Source organism: Meles meles, chromosome 7, assembly GCF_922984935.1.
Source record: "Meles meles chromosome 7, mMelMel3.1 paternal haplotype, whole genome shotgun sequence".
In the NCBI taxonomy this organism is placed as follows: Eukaryota; Metazoa; Chordata; class Mammalia; order Carnivora; family Mustelidae; genus Meles; species Meles meles.
The window spans coordinates 19,310,909-19,334,883 of record NC_060072.1 but is presented as its reverse complement, the minus strand read 5'-3'; the positions used below and the strand labels follow the sequence as shown (position 1 = coordinate 19,334,883).

Below are 23,975 nucleotides of genomic sequence, written 5' to 3'. Positions count from 1 at the left end.
TCTGAAAAACAACTAGAGGGTTATGAAGGGGCGGCGGGGGGGTGGGGGGGTTGGGAGGTTGAGGGACCAGGTGGTGGGTAATGAGGAGGGCACGTACTGCATGGAGCACTGGGTGTGATGCCAAAACAATGAACACTGTTATGCTGTAAATAAACAAATAAAAAAAAAATTAAAAAAAAAAAATTCCAGTGTAGCTCTACAGTACAGTTTGGTCAAGCCCAGTAGAGAAAGAAGGCCAAGACCATATTGATGAAAGCTGAAGAAAATGGTACAACTATAACAGATGCTCCAGAAAGGGCAACTTTAATATTTAGGCACAAAGTCTAACATATTGTATGGGTGCACTTTCATTCTATCATTACCCCTTTTTTACTAGTGATTTAACTGAAGCACAGTGAGGTTAAGGAACTTTCTCAGAATTACAAACTATGTAACTACAGGTAAGTTGGTATCAAACCCAGCCAGAAATATTTTCAGAGTTTGTGCTTTTATTTGTCTGCATATAATATTATATTATCATCTATTTTCCCATATTCTGTCTAGTCACTAAGTTTTTATAGCTCTGCTCTTTTAACCAGCTTTTTCTTTATCTACACTGCTACTATTTTAGTTCACTGTGACTACCTTCTTTTCCTACCTGGGCTACTACAATCTCTTAATTTGAGGTCTTGTCTCCAGACTTAATAACATTCTTACCCTGGAATATATTTTATGCATTGCCGTCATTTTTTTATAATCTAAATAGTATCATTTATGTCCTTGATTAATAAAGCAAAAGATTTTCACTCCGTTAACAGATTGATTTACAATTTCTTTGCCAGATTTCTAGAGGTTTCCCAGATTCATCTCATATAACTCCCTCTCTGTTACCCTGTTCTTCAGCCATATCATGTTAACCTGGTCCTTAAAAGTGCCATGTTCCCTCCCACCCCTTTGTGTCACCTCCTCCATGAAGCCATCCTTGATTCCAGAGTAAATTGATGAGTACCTTTGTGTGCTCCTATTGTACCATGTGTACATTCTGTTAGAAATAGCACTTAGTACTTTGCAATGCAGTTGTTGGTTACTTACTTATTTTATCAAGGAGACTATGGTTTACTTGAGGCAGTGGTTTTTACATTTGTAGTCTTAGCTTCAAACACTTTGCTTAGGATTTGGTATGTACTTATCAATGGATTACTGAATAAATGAATATCAACTTGTTTTTAATTTTTGCATTTGAACAGATTTTTAAAAAAGATTTTATTTATTAGAGAGAGAGAGAGAGAGCATGAGCTGGGAGAGAAGCAGCTGGAGAGGGAGAGGCAGGCTTCCTGCAGAGCAGGGAGCCTGATGTGGGTCTTGATCCCAGGACCCTGGGATCATGACCCAAGCCAAAGGCAGAAGCCTAACCAACTGAGCCATCCAGGTGCCCCACATTTGAATAGATCTTTACAACCATCTGTGAGGTTGGTATTCACATCAACAGAACTCCATCTCACTTTGGTGTAAGAAAGAAAAAGATAACACAGGGAGGCTAGGTCATTAAGCTAGCTCGGGATACATAAATAGATAGTTACTAAATTTTCTGACTTAAAGCTATATGTTATTTTAACCAGAACCAATATCTTCCTGTAGCAATACTATTTTCTCTCTCTCTCTCTTTTTTTTTTTTTTTTTGTTCTTTGGGAAGGTGATAAGATTGGTTTTTGTATGACTTGAGGAAGAAGTATTACATGCCATAAAGCCATTTCCCATGGCTGATTTTCTATAACTTAAACAACAGAAGGAGAACAGTGGCACAAGAAATAGAAAAGAATAGCTGATTGCCCCAACTTTGGTGATTGTTACATTTACTTAATAGTATTTTTTTGTTCTAGCCAAAATCTTATGCCATAAACCATGGGACTGCATATTGTGGCAGAGATACTGTGAAAACTTTACTAGTTCTTTTGGACGAAGAAGCAGCCAGTATACCTACCAAAAACAAAGCAGAGCTTTTATATGATGATGAAAACACAATTCATCATAATGGAATTTCTATTCTTACACTTTTTAGGTAAGTAATGTGGAAGTGATATGTATGTAAATGTTAACTCTAGTCTACAAAGGGAATTAAAAAAAAAATCTCATTGATTAAGAAGAAACTTGGAGACTATGGAAGAGTGTGAAGAAAGAAAACAAAAGCTTAAAGGGAGAGTGAACATTTGGATATGAGGAAGTTTTTACAAAAACAGTATTTTGTGAGAATATGACAGGTATTTTTGTTTTCATTTTTTGCATTTGTTTTTGCTTGGAAATATTTATTTCCTTTGCTGTGTATGTCAACATTTTTGGTGACTGCTTTCACTTATATTACCTCAGCCCTCATGACAACATCTTTCAGTAATAGTCCCATGTCATAAATTAAAAATTGGACACCTGAGAGACAGAGATTAAGTAATTTGCCTTAGAGAGTACAGTTAGCAAGTAGCAAAAGTTTCTTGCTCCAAAAATTAAGGTCTATCCTCCATGTATTATGCTGCTCTGCATGAGAACAGGAGAGAGTGTGTACACCAGACATACACTGAAATTGACATCTCTTAATTCTTCCTCTTACGGAGAAAAATACTTACCAAAGTAGTTTTGGTATTCTGTGCAAGATATTGATACACTCGAGTTTTAATAAGAGCTAGGTCAAACATTGAAGAGGTTCGTGGTATTTTGCATTAATGAACATTCATTTATAGAAACGTAAAATTTTAAAACAATAATTTAAATTTTATTTAGTACATTGTGGAGAAACTTTACAAAGTCATACTACTTATTTGCTCTCTTCTATTTTTCTCTTCTGTTTAAAGAGAAACTTTGCAATGGTCTGTCATTCAGTGTTGTCCTCCAATTTATTTAAATCTCTTCCCCAGGGGCGCCTGGGTGGTTCAGTGGGTTAAATCTTCTGCCTTCGGTTCAGGCTATGATCCCAGCATCCTGGGATCAAGCCCCGCATCAGACTCTGCTCACTAGGGAGCCTGCCTCCCCTTCTCTCTGCCTGCCTCTCTGCCTACTTGTGATCTCTGTCAAATAAATAAATAAAATCTTAATAAATAAATCTCTTCACCAGGTTTTTTTTTTTAAGTTTTTTTTTTTTATATTTTATTTATTTGACAGAGAGAAATCACAACTGGGCAGAGAGGCAGGCAGAGAGAGAGGAGGAAGCAGGCTCCCTGTGGAGCAGAGAGCCTGATGTGGGGCTCGATCCCAGGACCCTGGGATCATGACCTGAGCCGAAGGCAGAGACTTTAACCCACTGAGCCACCCGGGTGCCCCTCTTTACCAGGTTTTAATGATTATCCTTTTATATTTGGGCATGATATAATTCACCTATGTTTGAACACTCAAAAGTGTTCAAATATTTTCCTAACAATGAAATGTATTTTGTCAATGTTTTATGGAAAGAGTGGAAAGAAAATGAACCTTTGTGTTTTCTTCCTTTACCTTATTTCTCTTCAACAAGTTTTGCTTTTTAGGTAAAAACATAAATGATTAAATTTTCTTTCATATTCAATTCTACCTTTTTTTTTTTTTTTTTTGACAGACAGAGATCGCAAGTAGGCAGAGAGGCAGGCAGAGAGAGAGATTGGGAGAAGCAGGCTCCCCGCTGAGCAGAGAGCCCGATGCAGGGCTCGATCTCAGAACCCTGGGATCATGATCTGAGCTGAAGGCAGAGGCTTTAACCCACTGAGCCACCCAGGTGCCCCAATTCTACCATTTTTTAAAAAATATTTTATTTATTTGACAGAGATCACAAGTAGGCAGAGAGGCAGACAGAGAGAGAGAGAGGAAGGGAAGCAGGCTCCCCGCTAAGCGGAGAGCCTGATGTGGGGCTCGATCCCAGGACCCTGAGATCATGACATGAGCCGAAGGCAGAGGCTTTAACCCACTGAGTCACCCAGGCTCCCCCAGTTCTACCATTTTTTTAAGAGAAAGTTATTTTGTGTTTATAGAACTTTATTAAATAAAGTCAATCCCTACATCCATTTTAAAGAAGTATTTTTCTCAACCATATGGCCAAACATATTTCAATTGTTTACAGTTACCTTAGCATTTGCAGTTGTCATTGTGCAGACAAGTGCCAATTCATGGTAAAGTGAATTTTTTCGTCGTCTGCATTGAAATGATAAAATTAAGGACAATGTGGTTTATGAATATAAGTCAATGTAAGGTTATAAACTAGTGTTTCTTAGAATAGACTCTTCTTTATTCTTATATAACAGTCTTTTGAGTTAAAGAGGTTATGACTCTGGCTCTGTTAAGCCAGAAAGGAATTTATTGAGGAATCCAGGTTTGTCTGGCTCCAAAGCTCCAGTGTTTCTTTCTCCATTGTGCCTTCTTTGACCGTCCTATTTCTGAACGGTATTTTTCTCTTGAATTCCCCTGCTACAGCACTTGTCCTTTTTTATTTTAAATTTTAGTTGTGTGGATATCTTATTTCCTTAGGCTTTAGGATGCCTGAATTCAGGGCAGTGAGTGAATCTACTTTCTATCCTTCATGATATCTTACACAGTGCCTTACATATATTAGAAACTCAAATATGTAGAATGGAATTAATTAACAGCAAATTATTAATATTTAGAACTCTCAGTAATAATACTGACACTTTTATGCAGTATTATAAACAACTAGATTTAGTTGTCTTTTTATTTTATTACTGCTTTTGGATAAGGGACGGGCAAAAACGAGTTAAAAAGCTACTTTTGTTTATACATTTTTGCTTTTTTTGGACTTAGATCTCCCACACAAGTGAATAATTCATCAGTGAAATCCCTAAGAGAACGCATCCAGAAGTCAATGCAAGAGAAAAAAATTAAGGTATAGTTTAATGTGCTGTTGTAAAAATGATAAAAATGGTTTTATTTATAGAAGAAATATAGAAAGCTGAGCTGTATATTTAAATATATATTGTATATGGAATAATAGGAATTAAATGGAAAGTGAGTTATGACACTGACATATAGAAACTTTCCTTTTCTACAAGCTTGGCTAATTAGTCTTTGGCTTATTCCATCTGCTGGACCCAAAGAAGGAAAGGAATAAGCACTTGCTATTGTAAGTGTGCAGTACATATCTATGCAGTGAATGAAGGGGAAAATCAGACATGATTTTCTCATTTACATTTCTCACATTTTAAACTAAATCTCGAGAGACTATAAATTCCATTTTGTTCCTGTCTGAAGACATTACAATGTAGAATATCATAAATTGTAGATTAAGATAAGATGAACATTTCACATTGTTTATTGACTAGAGTTATTCTTTGTATTTTTATATCTTTATTTGATTTGAACTAAGTTTTCCTGTCCTCATTTCAAACACCTGTGCCTGTAAGTAGCCAATAGTATGTTTTGAAGTGTTTAAAATTTTCTTGGTCTTATTTTTCAAAAAGAAACTTAGTCTTAACTCATTCAGTGTACATTTATTGAGCATCTACTATGTGCTAGATATACTCTTCTATGGTTGGAAATTCATTCTTTTGTTCAACAAAATATTTGTGTAAATTTATAATTACCTTTAATTATCAAAGAGTTGTTCATCTTGATACAACTTTGAGAACTCTAATTTCTATGCTCTTTATATTCCCATTTGGAAAGTTAGTCCAAAACAGCAGAACTTTCAGTTATTATCAGTTTCATACCCAAAACCCATTTAGTTTCTGTTAGTAAGTCTTGTCTTTATTTTGGTAATTTTTAGTTGTCAGAACTTAATACCTGTGGAATATATCACAGTGTTTTGTATAATTTTTCTATAAGTAAAATTTGTTAATCCTTTGTTATATTATGTAAGTACTTATAATCAAGACATAAGACCTTTTGAAAAAAAAATCCATTCTTTAATACATCCAAATGGCCAACAGACACATGAAAAAGTGCTCAACATCACTCGGCATCAGGGAAATACAAATCAAAACTTCAATGAGATACTACCTCACACCAGTCAGAATGGCTAAAATTAACAAGCTAGTAAATGACAGATGCTGGCGAGAATGTGGAGAAAGGGGAACCCTCTTATACTGTTGGTGGAATGCAAGATGATGCAGCCACTCTGCAAAACAGTATGGAGGTTCCTCAAGAAGTTGAAAATGGAGCTACTCTGTGACCCAGCAATTACACTACTGGGTATTTACCCTAAAGATACAAATGTAGTGATCCAAAAGGGCACGTGCACCTGAGTGTTTACAGCAGCAATGTCCACAATAGCCAAACCATGGAAAGAACCTAGATGTCCATCAACAGATGAATGGATAAAGAAGATGTGGTATATACATACAATGGAGTACTATGCAGCCATCAAAACCCCACTAAAATCTTGCCATTTGCAATGACATGGATGGAACAGGAGGGTATTATGCTAAGCAAAATAAGTCAATCAGAGAAAGTCAATTATCATATGATTTCTCTGAAATGAGGAATTTGAGAGGCAGGGCTGGGGGTGGGTTATGGGGGGAAGGGAGAGAAAAAAATGAAACAAGAAATGAAACTCTTCTTTATTCTTATATAATTTATAAGGGAGGGAGAGGAAGGAGATTAAGAGGAGACTCTTAATCTCAGGAAACAAACTGAGAGTTGCTGGGGGGTGTGGGAGGGATAGGGTGGCTGAGTTATGGACATTGGGGAGAATATGTGCTATGGTGAGTGCTGTGAAGTACGTAAGACTGATGATTCACAGACCTGTACCCCTGAAGCAAATAATAAACATTTATATTAATAAAAATAATCCTTCTTTGGACTTCATTAGTACCAGAAATGTAATGTATAAATTCTTTGATTTTTTCCCAGGCTATGGATACTGATAAACTTTAATATTTTCGTTTAAAGATCATTGGGATAATACCCTCTAGTTCCATCCATGTCATTGCAAATTGGAAGATTTCATCTTTTTCTTTCTTTCTTTTTTTTTTTTAATATTTATTTTTATTTGTTTATTTACAGCATAACAGTGTTCATTGTTTTGGCATCACACCCAGTGCTCCATGCAGTACGTGCCCTCCCTATTACCCACCACCTGGTTCCTCAACCTCCCACCACCCCCCCACCCCCCTGCCGCCCCTTCATAACCCTCTGGTTGTTTTTCAGAGTCCATAGTCTCTCATGGTTCATCTCCCCTTCCAGTTTCCCTCAACTCCCTCTCCTCTCCATCTCCCCATGTCCTCCATGTTATTTGTTATGCTCCACAAATAAGTGAGACCATATGATACTTGACTCTCTCTGCTTGACTTATTTCGCTCAGCATAATTTCTTCCAGTCCCGTCCATGTTGCTACAAAAGTTGGGTATTCGTCCTTTCTGATGGAGGCATAATACTCCATTGTGTATATGGACCACATCTTCCTTATCCATTCATCCGTTGAAGGGCATCTTGGTTCTTTCCACAGTTTGGCGACCGTAGCCATTGCTGCAATAAACATTGGGGTACAGATGGCCCTTCTTTTCACTACATCTGTATCTTTGGGGTGAATACCCAGCAGTGCAATTGCAGGGTCATAGGGAAGCTCTATTTTTAATTTCTTCAGGAATCTCCACACTGTTCTCCAAAGTGGCTGCACTAACTTGCATTCCCACCAACAGTGTAAGAGGGTTCCCCTTTCTCCACATCCTCTCCAACACACGTTGTTTCCTGTCTTGCTAATTTTGGCCATTCTAACTGGTGTTAGGTGGTATCTCAATGTTGTTTTAATTTGAATCTCCCTGATGGCTAGTGATGATGAACATTTTTTCATGTGTCTGATAGCCATTTGTATGTCTTCATTGGAGAAGTGTCTGTTCATATCTTCTGCCCATTTTTTGATATGATTATCTGTTTTGTGTGTGTTGAGTTTGAGAAGTTCTTTATAGATCCTGGATATCATCTTTTTCTTGTGGCTGAGCACTTTTATATATGTATATATATTCATATTTATATATGCATACATATATATACTATATCTTCTTTATCCATTTATCTGTTGATGGACATCTGGGCTCTTTTCATAGTTTGAACTAGAGGGTATTAGGCTAAGTGAAATAAATCAATCAGAGAAAGAATTATATGATTTCGCTCATGTGTGGAATTTAAGAAACAAAACAGAAGAGCATAGAGGAGGGGGTGGGAAAGTAAAACAAGACATAATCAGAGAGGGAGACAAACCATAAGAGACTCAACCATAGGGAAAAAACAAGTTTGCTGGGGGAGAGGGGGATGGAAAAATGGGGTAATGGGGTGATGGGCATTAAGGGGGGCACATGATGTATGAGCACTGGGTGTTATATGCAACTGATGGATTACTGAACTTTACCTCTGAAACTAAGAATACACTATATATTAATTCATTAAATTTAAATTAAGTAAAGATCATTGAGATATTTTGTTAGAATTAAGAAAATCAAAATGATAATGTCTATATGAAGAATGAGAACGTTTTTATTATTTTTTTTTTTAGAAACTGCTAAGAGTCAGCTAGTTACTATAAAATATACAGACAAATTTATAAAGTTTTGGGAAGTAGAAGAGAGATTATCTAATACAGTCTGAAAAGCCTGAGAAAATACCTTATCTATGATCTCATAACTACTATGAAATGTTTTATGCCAGTGTGCAAAGCCATGGTTAAATACTGATGAGATTAAATTTACATTGCTTCCGTTACTTAATAGGCTTAGTCTACTTGGCTCTGACACTAAATGGCAATAGAGAGAGGAAGGAATTGGTGTTTATGATTGTATTTTACTGTATAGTGGTCTTTATAAAAGCAAAGTGTGAAAATAATTGGTTTAGCCAGGTATACAGCTGAACCATAGCCAGTTAAAGTATTTTGTTGGAATAACAAAAAAAAATGTTACTAATATTTACTGTGAAGTAACTATGGAAAAGTAGTTTAATAGCTTTTTGTCTTATTATCTGGTTACTTTTGCTCATTTTGCATTTTTTTTTTTTTTTAGTCAGGGAAAGAATATATGATCTGTAGTTGAAATAGTATCTTGGAAAGAGCACTTCAAAAATAGAAAATATTAAGGAACTTAGAATTTTGATGTTGTAGATGGTAATTGTGAAGTATTCATGTAATTATTATATGGGGCAAATTAACTTTTCTTAGATTTTAGTTTCCTATTTATTTATTTAAAAGATTTTATTTATTTATTTGACAGAGATCACAAGTAGGCAGAGAGACAAGCAGAAAGAGAGGAAGGGAAGCAGACTCCCTGCTGAGCAGAGAGCCTGATGCGGGGCTCGATCCTAGTCCTGGGATCATGACCTGAGCTGAAGGCAGAGGCTTTAACCCACTGAGCCACCCAGATGCCCCTAGTTTCCCATTTATAATTAAAAATAGACACCCCTCTTTTACAAAATCTTGTGAAACCAAATTCATTTTAAGTCCTCAAGTTTTGTTTCCTACTATTGCTTATTGGAAAAATTGTCAATGACAGTCAAATAAATTCCCTTGTGATAGAAATCAGAAGGTTCTTTCTGAACCTTCATGGATTGGATAGGAGTCTTCAGAAAATGTTTACATCTCATCCCCTGCCCCACCCCCAATCCAAACAGTTCATGCAAGTATCCTCATACCTCTTTCTTAAAAGATTTTCAAGAAGATACATCCTTATATCCCTGTAAATTAATTAGTTTTATTACTTTCAACTTGGTTTAGCGTGTTTTGCACATCAAGCACAATAGACAAGTCACATGACAGGTCTTTCCTTATTTTGAGTCTAATTTTTTTTCCCATATACATAAAGTAATACATAGAATAATCAGCATTAACTGATTTAGTAACTTAGGTGAGCTGATCAGGAAAATACTGGATCTTTAAAACATAGAGTCGTTGGGACAGTGACAATTAGGACTCAGGTAGTGTGAAAAATAGACTGTCAATAACTCTGGTACCATTGTAAGCAGTCAGGCAGTCCAGTGCTTATGGGGTTAGAAAATTTTTTTTTTTTTCCAGAAAATTCTTAATTAGATATCAGGTTTAACCTTTAGTCTTAGAAAACTCTGAGTATATCCAAATTAAAATGGTAGATTGAGCGTAACTCATAGAATTTCTCTTCCCTTAAAATGTCTATAATACTAACAAAAACATTCACCAAGAGAAAACAATAAAAAAATAATGCAGTTAGATACAATAACTTCAAAAACGGTGGCCAAGAGAAGAAACTGAAGATTTTAGAGGGAAGAGGCACAGCATGACTTAGCAATTTAATACAGCCCAGTCCCTGGATACTATACTAGTGGGTTGACAAATCCTGAGAATTATTACTCATATTTCCCAAACTGAGGAGCCAACTAAGTGTGTGTATTCTTTTTTTTCCCCCTTATCAGAAAAATAATAGAAGTGGCAATTAGATAGTAATGTGGCTTCAATGTGAAAAATGTACCCTGGAACTTACACACACAAATGAAGCCTCTAATGCCACATAATGTACCAGGGACATTACCCAAATGATCCCCTTCCATTTGAATGAGATATAGTGGCTAAGTAGAGGGAGTAAAACTTCCTATAGTACATATAACATATAATAAACTCTTAGGAAAGAGTGGAAACCAAGAAATGTTTTCAAACTCTTTCCTTTGATAAATGCTACTCCTGCCTCCACCACTCCTCAGGCTACTGAAAAATGAGAAATAACAGAAAGTATGTGGCCTTCAAAATGTAACTGAGGAGAAAATAAAATAAAAAATAAAATGCTGTCAAATAAGGAGGGAACAGAATCAAGAAATCACTCACAGACTTGGAGGCTATTGTTTTGAACTAGAATATAGTAGGTCATGGCAGAATACCATTTCTGCTACAGTAACAATAAAAAGTGGATAAGTAGGGTAGAATATATTTTAAAGACATAGGGAAGCAGTTTAAGTAAACTAAAAATCTGAGGAAGGTAAAATCTTTCTGAGGTGAGCAGCATATTATCAACTGCTTTCTTCCCTGGAATTATTTGCCAGTTTCAGGTTGAGTCAAGGGTTGATGTTGGCCCAGATAAAAGACCTCTACGGAGAGAAAGAGGAACCAACAAAGTTTGTGGGTATCTTGAGGCACTGGCAATAATTTTGAAAATTTAGGAACCCTGAATGCACAGTTATTTTTACCTATTGTACATATGCTGGATTTTGAAACTGAGCATTGGGAGGATAAGGAGCTTTGATTTGGTAAACTAAATCACCTATGCTCTTGAGTTAGCTAGAAGACAAGGCCCTGCTTGAGGAGTGCAATCCCTCTTCAACACATAGCTGTCTCCTTTCACATATTTGTCATATTTGGAAATGAAGTAAGGTGGGAGGCCAAAGAACATAATGTTAAAAACCTCTGGAAGGCAGAATGAATCCTCCAGACTTTTAGGTCAGAGACGATGGAAAACCATGAAGTTCTTGACTGAAGCCTGGGAGGGACATTCCCAAGGAAGAGATAAGAACCAGAAGTCAAATATAAGTTATGACAAGTTGCAACCTAGCTAGTCAGCTCAGTCCCTGACTGCGCTGAGGTTATCAGGCCTTTGTTCTGTCTGCTTAACAGGGACAAGAGAAACCCTTGTAGACAGAAGAAGGTTTTCATCTGGAGCCTTTGCAGTTTCTTTATACACAGTATCCAGCATAAAATAAAATATACGGGACATGAAAAGCGATAGAAGATTTGTCTTTTAATTAAGAGAGAAAACTAAAAATAGTGTCAGACTTACAAATAATCCAGATATTTGAATTAGCAGACTAGGGATTAAAAATTTTTCGACATAGGGCTCCTGGGTGGCTCAGTTAGTTAAGCAACTGTCTTTGGCTCAGGTCACGATCCCTGAGTCCTGAAATCGAGTTCCGCATTGGGCTCCCAGCTCCACCGGAAGTCTGTTTCTCCCTCTAACCTCCCCTCACATGCTCTCTCTCTCCCTGTCTCTTTCAAATAAATAAATAAAATCTTTAAAATTTTTTTTGACATATAAAAGTAATTATAGGAAAAGATGGGCAAAATGGGTGAAAAATTGGGAAATTCCAGCAGAGAATTAAAATGTGTAAAACTGTACAAAAACATTATCTGAAACTAACAACCCATTATATGAGCTTAATAGTAAACTGGACATAGCAAAGGTGTAAACTGGACTTGAAGATGGGTCATTAGAACAATTAGAAAAAGTCTAACATGTGCCTAATTAGAGTCCCAGAGGAGAAAATAGGAAGAAATGGTATTTCTAGAAGATATAATAATAGTAATTTTTTTTCTAAACCTTAATTGGTTCTTTCACATCAGGTGGTAGTTGTTAGAAAACTTGGGGACGACTTGGGGAACAGACGTAAGTTCTTTTTTATTAATATAAAGTTGCATATGTGTTCCAATAATCCAAACCCAACAAAAAACAATGTCCTGGAGTCCTTTGAGAACCCATTTGCAGCACTTACAAGCACTACAGGATGGGGCAGCTGTTGGTTAAGCATCTGAATTCAGCTCAGGTCATGATTCTGGGATCCTGGAATTGAGCCCTACATCAGGCTCCCTGCTCAGTAGCAAGTCGGCTTCTCCCTCTCTCTCTCTCCCCGCCAGCCCCCACTTATGTGCTCTCTCTTGCTTTATCTCAAATAAATAAATAAAATCTTAAAAAAAAAATGTGCTACAGGGTATAGATGATAAGCTTTGTTCTAGAATAGTGCTCTCTGAGTCAAGTATCATACGGTTTCACTTATTTGTGGAGCATAACAAATGACATGGAGGACATTGGGAGATGGAGAGGAGAAGGAAGTTGAGGGAAATTGGAAGGGGAGGCGAACCATAAGAGACTATGGACTCTGAAAGACAACCTGAGGGTTTTGAAGGGGCGGGGGTGGGAGGTTGGGGGAACCAGGTGGTGGGTAATAGGGAGGGCACGTATTGCATGGAGCACTGGGTGTTGTGCAAAAACAATGAATACTGTTACGCTGAAAAAATAAATAAATAAATGAAATCTAGAATAGTGCTCTCCAGTGGAACTTTCTGTGGAAATGTTCTATAACTGTGTCAACACACATGGCTATTAAGCACTTGAAATGTGGCCTTTGCAACTGAGGCAGTGGATTTTTAATTTTATTTAATTTTAATTGGTGAATGACATGATGAATAGCATATTAAAACAGTTGCAATTCTGGTAGTTTAGAGATACCTACAAAAAGAAAAACAGGAGACAAGTAAGTACAGAAAGTGGTGCTCTGACTGTGAGAGATGAGATTAAGGTTTAAATAGGCAGAGAGAATGGAAGAGAGACTGCCAAGCTGAGCCAATAATCTGATGAAAATGTTAGATTATCTCACTCGTATAGAGTATATATTGGATAGTTGTACAAAATGAGTGAATAAATAGTGTGGGGCAAGGTTAAGGAAAATATGACTTTTGTGGTTTTGGGGAATAGTTACTTTTTGGAGGGATATTGTAAGGATATGTGCATGAGAACCTGAGAAATGTGGACTATTAAAATCTTTAAAGGGCCAGTGGATGTAATGGGACTTAAGGACTCAGTGGCATGATTCTCAGTACCCAAATGGGATTTAGGTTTTCTCTGTGTGTATGCATCTCTCTTGTTCTTTGCCAAATGGTTTCACCATGTAGAGTTTACTTTGTACATGTTTTTCTATCTCAGTGCTTTTGTCCTCGGGGTGATTTAGCTGTTCTTTGCCAGTCTACTTCTCTCATTTCTGTATCATACGGTTTCCTTTCTCTCTAGTAAAGAGTAGAATCTATTCTGTAAAATTTTTTTCTTCCTGCAAGCCTTTGCTTACTCATGTCTCTGTTCCTTCATACCTTCCTCTTGCATATATCTGTTATAATCTTAAAATTTTACTTAATTGATTCATTTAGCAAATATCTATGAAATGCCTGCTGGGTACCAGACTATGTCCTAGGCACTGTGGATACATCAGTGAACAAAACAGACAAAAACCCCTGCGCTCATGGGCAAATCTTCCCCAGGTATTTGTGGGGCTGGGGCACAAGAATTTAAATAGAAGTCCTTGGCCCATCCCGATACACTCTTTCAACCCTTGTTCTATTCCACACTCTTTTTTTTTTTTTTTTAAAGATTTATTTATTTATTTATTTGACAGAGAGAGATCACAAGCAGGCAGAGAGGCAGGCAGAGAGAGGGGAAGGAAGCAGGCTCCCTGCTGAGCAGAGAGCCCGATGCGGGGCTTGATCCCAGGACCCTGAGATCATGACCTGAGCCGAAGGCAGCGGCTTAACCACTGAGCCACCCAGGCGCCCCTCTATTCCACACTCTTAGGACACTCCACTAAGAGGTGGGCACACTCTACTCCTCATTACCCTTGCCATAAAATAGTCAGCGCTTGAGCCTAGAGGAAGAGGCCAGCACCAAGTCCAGTAAAGAGGGGAGGGCCAAAGGAAGGCCAGAGCAGGTACCACCAGTTGCCAAACTAAGGATTTTGTTCATGGAGCTTACATTTTAGTTGGGAGAGGCAAATAATGAACAAAATGAAAAAGTGAATTATGTAGAACATTAGAAGGTGCTGTGGAGTAAAATAAAAACTAGGGAAGGGAGTTAGGAGAATATGTTCTTGTGTGTGTGTTTTGGTTTTAGATAAGATGATCAGTAGAGGTCTCTTTGAGAAGGTGATATTAAGCAAAAACTTTAAGAGAGTGAACAGGTTTTTTTTTTATTAGAATGAATATGAAATGTTTGTATTAGATTGAACTAAAGTTGAATTCACTGGGCTGAAATAATGAAGTTGGTATTTATTGAGTACCCACTAAGTGTCAAGTGTTTTACTAGATATTTTATATCCTTCATCACAACTAATCACTGTTCAATTCTAGAAGCATCATTTTCTAGTTCGTAAAGTTAGTAAGTAAAAGAGCAAGAATTTGTATTCAGGTATAAGACTTTATGCTATTTCCAAAGAGTAAATAAAGATATAGTAATTATAGTAATTATAGTGAAGAGTCATAAAAAAAAGTAGTGCTACTACTTAGGTCGAAAATATTGTCTTTCTGCTAGTTAGCAAAATAAATGAAGTTTCACTGATGAAGAAATGGCTTATTTGATGTATTTACAATCCATATACCATTAAGGGTAGGAATTCTGTTTTTTTGAAAAGATAATAGTATAAGAATGAAAAGGTAAATTTAGAATATTTATTTTCAGTTCCATATTTAATAAGTATGTTGAAAATAATTTCCTTTTTCATACTTGTTGATAAATTTATCAGCATAATGGGGCTTAGCACTTTCATTATCTTTTTTTTTTTTTCCATTTTATTTATTTTTTCAGCGTAACAGTATTCATTCTTTTTGCACAACACCCAGTGCTCCATGCAAAACATGCCCTCCCCATTACCCACCACCTGTTCCCCCAACCTCCCACCCCTGACCCTTCAAAACCCTCAGGTTGTTTTTCAGAGTCCATAGTCTCTTATGGTTCGCCTCCCCTCCCCAATGTCCATAGCCCGCTCCCCCTCTCCCAATCCCACCTCCCCCCAGCAACCCCCAGGAGAAGAATAAATGAAACAAGATGGGATTGGGAGGGAGACAAACCATAAATGACTCTTAATCTCACTTTCATTATCTTTTATTAATGGCTAACTCCAGGAAAGACTGTGAATGACTGTGACTTTATAGTATTTTGACTCATTTGTTTTAATCTAACTGGAGTCAGGCTTTCCTATTTGAAGTACTATTTTCCTCAAACTGGGAACCTACTAATAATTCAATTTAAAAAGAGCTTGTGGCAAAAGGACTTTTCCAATTCTTGGCAAATTTGAAGTTCATTGCAATTTTACTGTGGATAGAAATCTTTCCAAAGGGGGGAAATCACTCTACAAAGGAAAATGTTCAATCCTTTTCTCTCATGTGACTTGAAAATAAAATGATTTTAACAGCCATGTATGAATATTCTTAGTTGTTTAGTACTTCAAAAGCACTTTCAAGAGGGAATTGTTTTGCTTGTTTGTGATTCCAAATCAAATACACAGAGAGATTTGGAAGATTTGCCACAGGAAGTAATCTCAATTCTATTTAGCCACTAATCCTGTGCAGAAAAATTCAACTTTTATGAACAAAGGAAAAGCAATCTCTTTTAAGTTATAAATACAAGCCAGTGCAGCTTGTATTGTTTTAATAACTAAAATGAAGATGCTGATTATAAGTTCAGTTTTTGAGTTGCCTTCCTTGAATAATTTTAGAGTTGGCTTGGTCTTGAGGAATCTAATTAAACAGATTTCTACTCTACGGAAAAACTGTCTTCATAGATGTTAGTATATTAATTAATTGCATGGTATCTACATGGATCTCTAGAACTTATATAGATCTTTCAAATTTTTTAACTATTTAATTCTGACAGTTCTGTGAGATAAATATTATTTCCATTTATGTGTGGATAAATGGGAGAAGTTCATAAGTTTACATGAAATCATCTAGATTATAAGTGATAGGGCCAGTATTAGAAAGGAGGTCTTTTAACTACAAATCTGGTGCCTTTCCCATCACATCATTGTCTTTTTGTGCTGATCTTTTTAGCCAGACATCACATTGTTGGCTCCAGTCAGGTTCATGATCAATGAGAATCTCTAACTCTTTTTCATATGTTGTTTTTAAGTCAAGTTTTCTTCATCCTCATCCGTAATTGATATTTTGAACTTAAATACAGGACTTTGTTTATCCTCATTCATTCTCATTTTATTGTTTTCTACTTATGGTTCTAAGCTTTCTGACATCTTTTCAATCTTGAGTCTGTTATCCAATTTATTATTTCTTCCAGCTGTGTGTCAAAAGCAGATTTTATAAGTGAAATGTCTTTGTAATTATAGGAGCCATTTTAGTAATCTCTTTAGTATTCTGTGTGCCTAAAGTTGGAACTTAATAAGTCATAATTTATAAAAAGAGATTTTTGTACAGGGCAGGGAAATGAAAACTCATATAAAATCTTTTCCAAAAAGAAAAAAATACCTTCAATGTAAATACTCAGTTATTTCCTTTAGATATAAGTATCCAAATATTACTGTAGAATTGTTATAGTTCTTGTATTTTAATATTTTTATAAATAATATATTTTTATGGTGAATAAAGTGGTTAACTATTTCCTTTTACATCTGAATCCATTCTCAGTATTTTAAAAATCCATTACCTTGTAATTTTGGTTTTCTAAAATTACCCTACTGTCACTGAGGCTCACAAATTTTTCTATAGGAGGCCTAAAGAGAGGAAATCTAGTTTAAGGACTATGACACTTACTTTGTGACTGTATTTACACAGCAAGGAAAGGTTTTTACTTAGGCGTGTATCAAAAATTATTAAAAATAACAGTTTTCTAAAGAAATGTTTATTTTTGCTAACCATGAGATTGAGAAAACTTCAATTTCCTGTCCTAAATAATGTAATTATTGTATTTTAACTTTTATTTATTTTAATTTTTAAAAAAGATTTTATTTATTTATTTGACAGAGAGAGCCAAAGAGCACAAGCAGGGGGAGCAGCAGAGGGAGACGCAGAAACAGGCTCCTTGTTATCAGGGAGCCTGATGTCGAACTCCATCCCAGAACCCTGGGATCATGACCAGAGCTGATGGCAGATACTTAACCATCTGAGCCACCCAGGCGCCCATAATTATTGTATTTTTATTTAGAGTATTCTATGGGGGTGCTGATGAAGATTTTGTGGTGGGATGCTAAAGTCCTCCAAGCCACCCACAGTTGCATTCACTATCTGGGTCTACAAAAGCAATCCTAGACAGCCACTTAGCATTCATTTACCTTCATGGTCTTATCATACTCTTTATAACTCATTATGAGCAATAATTTTATTTGCCCAGAATAAGTTTATTGTCTCTAAGTAGTAACTCTGGTGAAATGAAAGAAATGTATAATGTCACAGATAATAGTAATGATAATAATAATGATATAAAATAGTAATGATAATAATAATAATAAAGATAACATCAACAACTAGGTTTTGCAGAAAGTAATAAAAGGTTTTTGATAATGTTATTACAGTAACAATGTGATAATGGTATAAACTTTACAGAGTTCATTTTATTAACAAAATTTATTTTAATAGCTTTAATCATTTGTTTTAATTCTTTACTTATGGAATTAATAAAGTCCAGAAAGGGCTAGTTAAAACCTTTGGTTATATTTTAGGGCATCTCATGATGGAAACTGTAGAATAGTAGTTGTATTCATAGAGATTCAGGAAGATATTGGGTTGTAGTCCATTATCCATAATCAAGAGCCTACTACTACTCTCTTCTACCTTTTTTTTTTATAATTTATCCATTTGACAGAGATCACAAGCAGGCAGAGAGGCAGGCAGAGAGAGAGGGAAGCAGGCTCCCTGCTGAGCAGAGAGCCTGATGCGGGACTCGATCCCAGGACCCTGGGATCATGACCTGAGCCGAAGGCAGAGGCTTTAACCCACTGAGCCACCCAGGCGCCCCATACTCTCTTCTTTTTAAAATAGTTTTTGATCTTTTACATCTTCACATTTTTTTTTCAATTTTGTGAATTTTTGTGCTTAAAATGGAAGATATCAAACTCCAATTATTTTAATTTTCAAGCAAATTAAACATAATTTTTAATGATGTGGGAACTAGAGCTCTCATAGACACCATTAGTCAGGAGGATATAAAGTCATCCTGGAAACACTTGCTTTTTCTTTTCTTTTTTTTTAAAGATCCATTTATTTATTTATTTGAGAGAGAGAGAAAGAGAACAGGTGAGAACAAAAGCATGGGGGAGGAGCAAAGGGAGAAGGAGAGAAGCAGACTCCCCGCTAACTTTGGAGCCTGACCTGGGGATCAGTCTCAGGACCCTGAGATCATGACTTGAGTCGAAATCAAGAGTTGGACAGTAAACCAACTGAGTGACCTACCCGCTCGCTGGAAACACTTGCTTTGATGAAGCAACTGGGTTAATCTAATTTCTTTTAAACCTTTGTCTGTGGATTTCACTGCCTTTATCTTTGCTAACATCTAAGTTGGTTAATGCAATGATCTCTCTGAATGTATAATATAAATTTAACTACTGAATATGAAGTATAAAATTGTGCTGTTTCAGACCTTATGAACAACATTGTTATCAATCAGTATTTTGTAGGTAATATTCAACACAATATAGTTAGGCTTTGAAGTGTTAAATTTTTGAATTGTTGAGGTCTTCCTTATTCATTTATTTGAAATTTAAACAACTATTTCTGAGAAGGATTTGACATCTCAATTTGAAGCTATCTCTCCAAGATAACTGAATGTCATTACACATCAGCTGTAATTTACTGAAATTTGCATTATCCATAGAGGATACTTTGTTCTGAAATTAATTTCTGTCCCTAAAGTGGCCACTGGTTTTATGTTTGCAGAATACATTTCCTAAATTACTTTTTTGACATCCTTTTTTTGTGGTTAAGAATTAAATTTAGCTTTCTGATTTTCTCCTACTTATGATCTTTGAAGGTAAATGAAAGAGTTTATTTTGAATATTTGACCATTAAATCACTTGGTCAGGTCTTCCTAGAATGGTATAATTTGAATCATCTTTCTTATTTCCCTAAATATTCAAGTAGTCACATATTCTGGAGTCTAAAGTTGATTTTTCTAAACTGTTAAAAAGTATAAAAAGCTGGTATTACTGAAAAGAACAAAAATGCCTGTGTAGCAATGGATGAGTAAATTATGAAACATCAAGGGTTAAAAATTCCCAATGAATAATGGGGTTTTAAAAATTTTTTTAATTTTTTTATAAACATATAATGTATTATTAGCCCCAGGGGTACAGGTCTGTGAATCGCCAGGTTTACACAGTTCACAGCACTCACCATAGCACATACCCTCCCCAAAGTCCATAACCCCACCACCCTTTCCCTACACCCTTCTTCCAGCCCCCCTCAGTTTGTTTTGTGACATTAAGGGTCTCTTTTGCTTTGTCTCTCTCCTGATCCCATCTTGTTTCATTTATTCTTTTCCTACCCCCCAATAATGGAGTTTTTAAGGGAAATTTTGTATCTTGATTATCATAGAATATATTTCTGTCTAGATGAAAAAAATAAATCAAATTAAAAAACTGTATATGTTCTTCTGTCTTCCTGTTACTAGATGAAACAAACCTTAATTAGGTCCCAGTTTGCTTGTACTTATAAAGATGACTGCACAATAAACAAGGATAAATGGAATGATGTTAATTCAGCATCCAAGCCTTTGTATGTACTTCCCATGGAAAATGACCTTTCTGGTAATTGAACTTATTTGAGTAATTAAATAACTGTTTAATTCTAGTGTATTAATTGTTTTTTTTTTTTAAGATTTTATGTTTTTATTTGAGAGAGAGAGCGAGAAAAAACATGCTCAAGAGAGAGCATGAGCAGGCAGAAGGGCAGAGGGAGAAGTTGACTCCCCTCCTGAGCAGAGTGCCAATATGTTGGGCTTGATCCCAGGGCCCTGGGAACATGACCTGAGCAGAAGGAAGATGTTTAATCCACTGAGCCACCCAGGCCCCCCATATTGGTTTTTAACTTAAGTAAAACAAGATTTTGTTTTGAAAAATATGAAATGTGAAATGTGAAGGTTTATATTTTTAAGACGGGTTTATTTAAAAAGTTAAACCTAGGTACAAATCTAGGAGGAATAGGACACAGATTAACTAAATGTATTTAAGAAATAATGTGTAGCATTTAAAGATTAAGTGTCATGCATTCAAGGACAACAAATATTTGTTGTTTGGAGGGACAAAAAAATGATACGGTAAATGGAAAGTAAGGTGCTAGTAATGTAGCTGTATTTGTTAATCATGTGACTTAAATGTGATTGCAAATCAAATTTTTGAATATTCTTTAGTGATTTTTAATGTTTATTGTAAAATTTTCACATGTAATTCTAAATATTATGTAATTTCTTTCCTTTTTTCATCTTGCATAACAGAAGGTGTAAATTCATCTGTTGGAAGGCCAGCAATTGGAACAAGTTCTGGAAATGTTCATCTGGATAGAAGTAAAATTGAAAAAGTGGCAAGAAAATCAAGTAGTCAGACAGGAAATAAAAGCTCAAAAAGGAAACAGGTGGATTTAGATGATAAAAATAATCTCTGTGATAATGGAAATGAACCACCTCAACATAAAAATATTAAGATACCTGAGACGACAAACAATTTCCAGAATAAATCGTGTGGCAAAGTAGCCAGAGTAGCAAAAAACAACAAGTGTACAGCCAAGGACAAATTGATTACTGGCCAGACAAAGTTAACTCAATTTTTTAGACTATGAATTTGGTTTTTATGTGCTTTAGATTTCTGTGTGTATTAAACTATTTGCCAAAGGCATCTACTTAATTTTTAAGAGAGCAAGGCGTAAGTTATGATTCTTTATTATGGTGGTCTGAAGTGTGTATAAGGTTAGTAAGTTAAGCATTTAAAAAATACTAGTAAGTCATTATGCAGAATATTCATAAATTTTAATGCACAGATAAATCATATCATTTAGGCTACAGATATATGTTAGCAGCTGCTTTCTTTTGAAACAGACATTTAAAATAACACAAGTCATAATAATGTTAAGGGCTTTTTCCCCGACAGACATTTAAATGATTTTGTTTTCTTCGGAAAAGATGATGTTGTCCAACAGGTTTCAGACTTGCCAACAAGGTCGATAGACTCTTCCCAGCATGCATCTGAGCACTGGAGGGAAAAAAAAAGTTTAAATTGTTTAAAGCACTATTATAATCACACGAAATTTATTAGAAATAAGAGAATGGATCTAATATAGCTAATTCTGAATAAGTCAGAATTATAATAACTCTTAAATGCCTTTTAATCCCACATCTTTGGCAGGGGTCACTTAATTGAACCATGGTCTTACTTGATTTTGTTAAGATCAGATCCAAATCCAGTTAAACTCCGAGTTTCTATTTTCATGATATTAAAATATAAGAATTGAATTTTTTAAAAGACTACTCACTGTCAAAATCTCTCCTTCCTATAGGAAATTTAGCTGAGTTTTCTTCATCCCCAATTTCTCTCTTTTCTTGTGTTGATTCAATATTCTGAACTCCATTTTCAGCTGGAAAAGCTACAGATCCTTTTAGTGCAAGATAAGGTTTTATAGCCAGATTCAATGGCAGACCATGATTTAAGAAATTATGTTTGGAGTCTGTGTTCTGTAAAGAAAAGGTTGATTTGCATTTTAGCTGTCTTACTGGTAATAGGACTATGATATATTTGTATAATATTCTCATTGATCAATTCATAGATGGTCTGTACAGTATTGACTCTTTAAAAATACATTAGATAAAAATTTGGGGGCAAAACTTTTGGATAAGAGTGTTGTCCAGAGAAGAACAACAACCTGGTGTGTATGAAATTTCATCAGTTGTCCTAAAGCTTAGTGTGACGGTATATATATACTTCTATTTATAAAAGTATCCATTTTACTTTCATCATAAAAATCATTCAAATTTCCATTGAAGAAAGGATAAGTCACATCGCCACTCACCTTTGAATTTTTGTTTTCCTCATCATTCATGAAATTGCTCTCATCATTTTTATATTGTTCCAGAGAAGGAGCAGCAACTGATTTTTGTGGAGTATCTTCCTTCTGAAAGGCTTTCCCCAGCCTGAATGTATTAAATACCATGTCATCTTCTAAATTTCTTATGGACTTGGATGCTGAAAGTAAAATGCCTTGAGAAAACAGAGAAAAAGTTAGTATTAATAGGTAGGAAGAGAGACTCATTTTTGCCATTCTTAGTTTGATGTTTGCATGGAGTCAAATAAGACTATGGAAAATGAAGAAAAATTTCTCAGTCAGCCTACTTTGTAGGTGATTTCTACCTTTATATATTTTCCAGCTTGAATAGAAGCACTTCAAAGCAAAGACGTAGATGTTCATTATTTTCGAAATGACTCATCAGATAGAGGCTGACTTCTTGTATAGCTTCTAATACCTACATTGTTTTGGTTTTAGTGGCTTATTATTTTGAGTGTGAATTTTCTTAGAATCTGATTAATATCCTTGGCAGAACGCTTTCTGTTGAGTAGATTACAGTCTCTTGAAAATGGATTGTTATTAAGGAAGACCATAGGACACCAGGCTCTCCATATTCTTATTGTTTTCTTTTGTGTATTTTTTGATTAAGTATGATATTAAAACTAAATTTATTTTATTTAAAGTTGATAAGGATAAAAGTGTTACTTATTTTAATCCTGATTAAATTGAAATAATCTTCAAAAAGGACTTTCTTTTATAAATGCTCAGTTTAGTCTTTGGTGATTAAAGTATATATGCCTGTCAGTGCAAACAAAAAGTCATTCATGATATATCAAAAATTGATCTGTCAGGTGTGTTTTATCTCTGCATTTACAAAAGGACATTGGTGATATTATGAATTAATGAAGTCCATGAGGAGAATATTTATGTGTTCCATAAAAATCAATTTTGGATAAATATGTTGTATGATGTTTAATTAAATATTTCACAATAATTTCTTATTTTGACCCTACCAAGTAAGATAATACATTCTTGTATTTATCTTCTGGTGTGTATGTGTAAAAATTTTTCTAGAGTATATTCCCAGGTATGGAATTTCTGAGTCATGAAATATACATCTTCAGCTTTACTGATGCTAAAACATTTAGAGAATAATAGTAGCCAATTTAAGCTCCTGTGAGCCAGGTTTGACAGTCCCCATTGCTCCATGTCCTAACCAATACTTGGGTATCTTACTGTCCTTTTAATTTGTATTTCTCTGATTCCCAAAGAAGTTTAGTGTTTTTTCATATGCTCATAAGCCATTTATCATTTCTCTTATATAAAATCCTCTTTAAAAAACATCTTTTTCTGGGGCGCCTGGGTGGCTCAGTGGATTAAGCCGCTGCCTTCGGCTCAGGTCGTGATCTCAGGGTCCTGGGATCGAGCCCCGCATCGGGCTCTCTGCTCTAGGGAGCCTGCTTCCTCCTCTCTCTCTGCCTGCCTCTCTGCCTACTTGTGATCTCTCTCTCTGTCAAATAAATAAATAAAATCTTTAAAAAAAAAAAAAAAAAAAGAAACCATT

At 35.4% G+C, this 23,975-nt stretch overlaps 2 protein-coding genes across 4 annotated transcripts in view; one reads left to right on the top strand and one right to left on the bottom strand.

Annotated features, from left to right (window-relative positions):
- LOC123945830 (PARP1 binding protein) overlaps nt 1-21,224 on the top strand; it is a 77,801-nt gene extending 56,577 nt beyond the window's left edge. For 2 of the 3 annotated variants that reach the window (XM_046010763.1, XM_046010762.1), the window contains 4 exons: nt 1,860-2,038; nt 4,747-4,828; nt 20,031-20,166; nt 20,853-21,224. In XM_046010763.1, the coding sequence (XP_045866719.1) occupies nt 1,860-2,038; nt 4,747-4,828; nt 20,031-20,166; nt 20,853-21,193 (738 nt within the window). In that variant the 3' untranslated portion in view covers nt 21,194-21,224. The remainder of the gene's footprint in view (nt 1-1,859; nt 2,039-4,746; nt 4,829-20,030; nt 20,167-20,852) is intronic. The other variant, XM_046010764.1, reaches the window with a different exon arrangement.
- A 651-nt stretch (nt 21,225-21,875) lies between these two features.
- On the bottom strand, nt 21,876-23,718 carry PMCH (pro-melanin concentrating hormone). The gene is made up of 2 exons (XM_046010765.1): nt 22,418-23,718; nt 21,876-22,082 (listed from the first exon to the last, which is right to left on the bottom strand). The coding sequence occupies exons 1-2, from the start codon at nt 22,664-22,666 to the stop codon at nt 21,876-21,878; spliced, it is 456 nt and encodes a 151-aa protein (XP_045866721.1). The 5' UTR covers nt 22,667-23,718.
- Nucleotides 23,719-23,975: the final 257 nt, after the last annotated feature.

Coding starts and splice junctions, on each gene's coding strand:
- PMCH (XM_046010765.1), bottom strand. CDS start 22,666: ATGGCAAAAATGAGTCTCTCTTCCTACCTATTAATACTAACTTTTTCT. Junction 22,083..22,417: donor AGGAAAACAAAAATTCAAAG/GTGAGTGGCGAT, acceptor TTTTCTTTACAG/AACACAGACTCCAAACATAA.